General features: G+C 53.0%; 1 protein-coding gene across 1 annotated transcript in view; it reads right to left on the bottom strand.

Annotated features, from left to right (window-relative positions):
- PLIN3 (perilipin 3) overlaps positions 1–6,130 on the bottom strand; it is a 26,350-nt gene that overhangs the window by 7,531 nt on the left and 12,689 nt on the right. Inside the window, exons 5-6 of the mRNA XM_037738467.1 lie at positions 5,037–5,322; positions 834–1,223 (exon numbers count right to left, since the gene is read on the bottom strand). Coding sequence (XP_037594395.1) covers positions 834–1,223; positions 5,037–5,322 — 676 coding nt within the window. The remainder of the gene's footprint in view (positions 1–833; positions 1,224–5,036; positions 5,323–6,130) is intronic.

The raw sequence follows: 6,130 nt of genomic DNA, 5'->3' as shown, positions 1-6,130 counted from the left end.
GGGAGGCTGAGGCAGAACTACTTAAACCCGGGAGGCAGAGGCTGCAGTGAGCCGAGATTGCGACACTGCACTCCCGCCTGGCGCCTGGCAACAGAACAAGACTGTCTGAAAAAAAAATTCAGCCTTCAAAAGGAATGAAGCAGGTTCACTTCCACAATCCCAGTGCTTTGGGGGGCCAAGGAGGGAGGATCACTTGAGCTCAGGAGCTCCAGAAAGCCCGGGCAACACAGTGAGACCTCATCTCTATTTTTACATCAAATTTAAGAGAAAAGAAAAAAAAAAGAGGACTGATGGCAAATATATGCTCCAAGATGGGTGAAGCTTAGAGACTGCAGAGAGCTTTGATCATGCACTCCAGCCTGGGCAACAGAGTGAGACTCAGTCTCTAAAAAGAACAACAACAAAGGGCTGGGTGCGGTAGCTCACACCTATAAACCCAGCACGTGGCCTGGCGCAGTGGCTCACGCCTGTAATCCTAGCACTTTGGGAGGCCGAGGTGGGTGGATCGCCTGAGGTCAGGAGTTCAACACCAGTCTGGCCATCATGGTGAAACCCCATTTAAAAAAAAAAATACCAGCCCTTTGGGAGACCAAGGCGGGGGGGATCACCTGAGGTTGGGAGTTCAAGACCGGCCTGACCAACATGGAGAAACCCCATTTCTACTAAAAATACAAAAAATTAGCCAGGCATGGTGGCACATGCCTGTAGTCCCAGCTACTCGGGAGGCTGAGGCAGGAGAATCGCTTGAACCCAGTAGGTGGAGGTTTCGCTGAGCTGAGATCGTGCCATTGCACTTCAGCCTGGGTGACAGAAGGCTCTGTTTCCAAAAAAAATAAAAAAAGGTATGAGCCACTGTGCCCAGCCCCAGTATGTGGCAGCAGCCTGAGCATAGGGGTGTCCAACCAACCAGAGACAGTGCCAGGAGCAAGCAGGAACGGCCCCGCCAGCCTGCAGAGGGGTGAGCAGCAGGCCAGTGAGCTCCCGACGGGTGTGTGCTGTGGGGTGAAGACCCGGGAGCCTCACCAGGCTTAGGGCCTGCGACAGCTGCTGCAGGGCCTCCTGTGCCCTCTGCCTGGTGGCCCGAAGCTTGCCCAGCGAGTGCTCGTAGGCGTGCTGCCGCAGCCTCTCTGACAGGGAGCCCAGACGCACGAAGTAGCTCTGTTCCTGCCGCTGCTGCTGCACGGACGCGATGTCGAAGCCATCCAGGGACGTGGCGAGGCGGGCTGTGGGGAAGAACAGCAGGGTCTCCGTGAACCCCAGGACATGCAGCTGGGCTTGTCCCACGTGGGCGGTCCCAGGAATCACACTGTCCAGTTTATTCATTTATTTACTTATTGAGACACAGTTTCGCTCTTGTTGCCCAGGCTGGAATCATACTGTCCAGCTGATTGATTGATTGAGATGGAATTTTGCTCGTCTCCCAGGCTGGAGGGCAATGGCGCAAACTCGGCTCACCGCAACCTCTGCCTCCTGGGTTCAAATGATTCTCCTGCCTCGGCCTCCCGAGTGGCTGGGATTACAGGCGCGCGCCACCATGGCCGGCTAATTTTGTATTTTTAGTAGAGATGGGGTTTCTCCATGTTGGTCAGGCTGGTCTCAAACTCCCAGCCTCAGGTGATCTGCCCACCTCAGCCTCCCAAAGTGCTGGGATTACAGGCGTGAGCCAGAGCCCGGCCTACTTTTTTTTTTTTTTTTTTTAAGACAGAGTCTCGCTCTGTCGCCCAGGCTGGAGTGCAGTGGCACGATCTCAGTTCACTGCTACCTCCGCCTCCCAGGTTTAAATGATTCTCCTGCCTCAGCCTCCTGAGTAGCTGGAATCACAGGTGGCCAATTTTTGTATTTTTAGTAGACACATGGGGTTTTACCATCTTGGCCAGGCTGGTCTTGAACTCCCGACCTCATGATCCACTCAACTAGGCCTCCCGAAGTGCTGGGATTACAGGCGTAAGCCACCGCGCCCGGCCCGCCTATTTTTTTTTTTAAGATAGAGTCACTCTGTCGCCCAGGCTGGAGTGCAGTGGCTCTATCTTGGTTCACCGCAACCTCCACCTCCCGGGTTCAAATGATTCTCCTGCCTCAGCCTCCTGAGTAGCTGGGATTACAGGTGGGCACCACCACATCCAGCTAGTTTTTGACTTTTTAGTAGACAGGGTTTCACCACGTTGGCCAGGCTGGTCTCAAACTCCTGACCTTAAGTGATCTGCCCACCTCAGCCTCCCACAGTGTTGGGATTACAGGTGTTAGCCACCGTACTGTGCTGATATCCTAAGTTTCTTATTTGCAAAAATCCCAATCCTGGCACTGTGGGGGACAAGGCAGTAGGATGCCTCCAGCCTAGGAGTTCTTGACGACACAGGGAGACCCCATCTTTTTATTTTTTATTTTTTAAAGACGAGGTTTCCGCCGGGCGCAGTGCCTCAAGCCTGTAATCCCAGCACTTTGGGAGGCCGAGGCGGGCGGATCACGAGGTCAAGAGATTGAGACCATCCTGGCCAACATGGTGAAACCCCGTCTCTACTAAAAATACAAAAATTAGCTGGGCGTGGTGGCGTGCGCCTGTAATCCCAGCTACTCGGGAGGCTGAGGCAGGAGAATTGCTTGAACCTGGGAGGCGGAGGTTGCAGTGAGCCGAGATTGTGCCACTGCCCTCCAGCTTGGCGCCTGGCAACAGAGTGAGACTCTGTCTACAAAATAAATAAATAAATAAATAAAGACGGGGTTTCACCATGTTGGTCAGGCTGATCTTGAACTCCCGACCTCAGGTGATCCTCCCGCCTTGGCCTCCAAAGTGCTTAGATTACAGGCGTGGGCCACCACGCTCGGCCTGGAGACCCCATCTTTACAAAAAATTAAATAAAGAAAAATTAGTTGGGAATGATGGTGTGTGTCTGTAGTCTCTGTTACTCAGGTGGCTGAGGTAGGAGGCTTGCCTGAGCCCAAGAGTCCCGGCTACACTGAGCTATGACTGCAACACTGCACTCCAGCCTGGGCAACAGAGTCAGATGCTATCTCTAAAAGAGAAAAACAAAAAAATGTGCCCGGGCTTGGTAGCTCATGCCTGTCATCCCAGCACTTTGAGAGGCTGAGTTGGGTGGATCACGAGGTCAGGAGTTCAAGACCAGCCTGGCCAACAGGGTGAAACCCCAACTGCACTAAAAATACAAAAATTAGCTGCCTGTGATTCCAGCTACTTGGGAGGCTGAGGCAGGAGAATTGCTTGAACCCGGGAGGCGGAGGTTGCAGTGAGCTGATATCGCACCACTGCACTCCAGCCTGGGTGACAGAGCGAGACTCCGTCTCAAAAAAAAAAAAAAAAAAGAAAAATGTTTGCTACCCCTGGCCTATGGGGAAGTGATTTTGTCAGTAAGCCTCAATTTCCCCTTTTGTACACCAACCCTAGTCAGAGCTGCCTGAAAGGTGATATTTGGAATAGTTTGTACCCAGAAAGTTACACAATAAATGCTTCACTCTTTCATTATGTATTTATAGCAGATGATAGAGCTTTCAATTTATAGTAACGATCAGGTTTCATCTCTAAACGAATCCAGAAAAGTTGATCTAAAGAAGAATATCAGGCCAGGCATGGTGGCTCACACCTGTAATCCCAACACTTTGGGAGGCCCAGGCGGGCGGATGGCTTGAGGCCAGGAGTTCAAGACCAGCCTGGCCAACATGGTAAAACCTCGTCTTTACTAAAACTACAAAAATTAGCCAGGCATGGTTGTATACACCTGTAATCCCAGCGACTCGGGAGGCTGAGGCACGAGAATCTCTTAAATCTGGGAGGCGAAGGTTGCAGTGAGCCTAGAGTGTGACACTGCCCTTCACCCTGGGTGACAGAGCGAGACTTCATCTCAAAAAAATAATAATAAATACACACATAAATAATAACAATAATGAAGAAGAATATCAGGCCAGGCATGGCGGCTCATGCCTGTAATTCCAACACTCTGGAAGGCCAAAGTAGGTCCTTGGCTTGAGCTCAGGAGTTTCAGGCCAGCCTGGGCAACATAGCAAGGCCCTGTCCCTACAAAAAATTCTAAAAAATCTATTTGAGGCCAGGTGCGGTGGTTCATGCCTGTAATCCCAGCACTTTGGGAGGCCAAGGAAGGCAGAGCACATGGCCAAGAGATCAAGACCATCCTGGCCAACATGGTGAAACCTCGTCTTTACCAAAAATATAAAAATTAACCGGATGTGGTGGCTCATGCCTGTAGTCCCAGCTACTCGGGAGGCTGAGGCAGGAGACTGAGGAACTCAGGAACCCGGGAGGTGGAGATTGCGTGAGCCAAGATGACGCCATGGCACTCCAGCCTGGCGACAGATCAAGGCCGTCTCAAAAATAAAAATAAAAATTAAAAAAATTTTAATTTGTTTTAAATTAGCCAGGCATGGAGGTGTACACCTACTTTGGAAACTGAGGCGGGAGGATCCCTGGAGATGGAGGCTGCAGTGAGCTATGATCACACCACTGCATGCCAGCCTGGGTGACAGAACAAGACTCCATCTCAAAAATAAAATAAAATAAAATAAGGAAAGAGTGCAGGCAGTGCAGGTATATGACCGAGATGATTGCAGATATTCTGGACTGGCAGGAACACCAGGGTTGTCATAGTGAAGTGACATCTCAAGATTAGTCACATATTTATGGGGGAGCAGAGAGAGCGAAGGGGGAAGAGGAGGGCAGGGGAGGACAGGGCAGGTTCTGCAGGGCCTGTGGGCTGTGAGGAGGACTTGGGTTTTGACCCCAAGGGAGGTGGGAGCCACGGGGGGCTGTGGGCAGAGGAGGGACAGGCTCTGACTCGGGTGCTCACAGGCGCCCTCTGCTGGCTGCTGTGGGAAGGAGACTGTGGTGGGGGAGGGCAGGGGCTGGGGACCAGGACAGAGGGGACCCCCATGCTGCTGATGAGATTCCAAGATGACGGGAGGGGTGGCAGGGATGAGGTGGCAGTGAGGGACAGACCCAAGGCCGACAGTGGCTTCAGGTTGGGGAGGCCCGGGGAGAGGTCCCAGAGCAGCCCGGTGGCCACGCTCACCCAGCTCGGCGTCCGTGAGAGGCAGGTGGTTGTCTACCCACTCCTCTGACTTCCCCAGCACTGTGTCGACCCCACTCAGCACCATCTGGCCCACACGGGAGCCCATGACCGACTGGACCCCGCCGGTCACTACGGACTTGGTCTTGTCCACGCCGCTCTGCACAGCACCACAGGTGGCACCCACCGCCTCCGACACTCGGGTGCTCACTGTGTCCTTGGCGCTGGCCACCATCTCTCGGGCCCCCGACACCTTGGACGTCACAAGCTCCTTGGTGTCCGCCAGGACCTAGGAGAGACGACACCATCAGCGTCTCTGCCTTCCCGCCACACGTAGGCACCCCCCTGCTGTACCCCAACCTCTAGGGAGATGGAGGCAGGAAGCACCATCCCCCTGGGTGGCTCTGAGTCTGGAGTCATGGTCATGAGCTCATATTCTACAGCCAGACTACTGAGGCTGTGTCCCTGGCTTGCTGCTTCTCTGCTGGGTGGCTTCAGGCAAGGCACTCTACCTCTCTGTGCCTAGTTTCTTTTTTCTTTTTTTTGAGATAAGGTCTCACTCTGTTACCCAGGCTGGAATGCAGCGACACGATCTTGGCTCATTGCAACCTCTGCCTCCTGGGTTAGAGCCCTTCCCCTGCCTCAGCCTTCCGAGTAGCTGGGATTACAGACACCCGCCACTATGCCTGGCGAATTTTTCTTTGTTTTTTTGAGGCAGAGTTTCACTCTTGTTGTCCAGGCTGGAGTGCAATGGTGCCATCTCGGCTCACTGCAACTTCCACCTCCCAGGTTCAAGCGATTCTCCCGCCTCAGCCTCCCGAGTAGCTGGGTTACAGGCCCGCACCACCATGCCCAGCTAATTTTGTATTTTTAGTAGACACAGGCTTGCACTGTGTTGGCCAGGCTGGTCTCGAACTCCTGACCTAAAGTGATCTGCCCGCCTCAGCCTCCCAAAGTGCAGGGATTATAGGCAGAAGCCCCCACACCCAGCCTGGGTTTTGTTTTTTTGTTTGTTTGTTTGTTTTTAATTTAACTGTGTTGGTTTGGGTTTTTTTTGTTTGTTTTGAGACTGAGCCTCACTCTGTTGCCCAGGCTGG

Source organism: Cebus imitator, unplaced genomic scaffold (assembly GCF_001604975.1).
Source record: "Cebus imitator isolate Cc_AM_T3 unplaced genomic scaffold, Cebus_imitator-1.0 Scaffold53, whole genome shotgun sequence".
NCBI lineage: Eukaryota > Metazoa > Chordata > Mammalia > Primates > Cebidae > Cebus > Cebus imitator.
The sequence above is the reverse complement of the archived record's forward strand: the minus strand, read 5'-3'. Positions and strand labels throughout refer to the sequence as shown.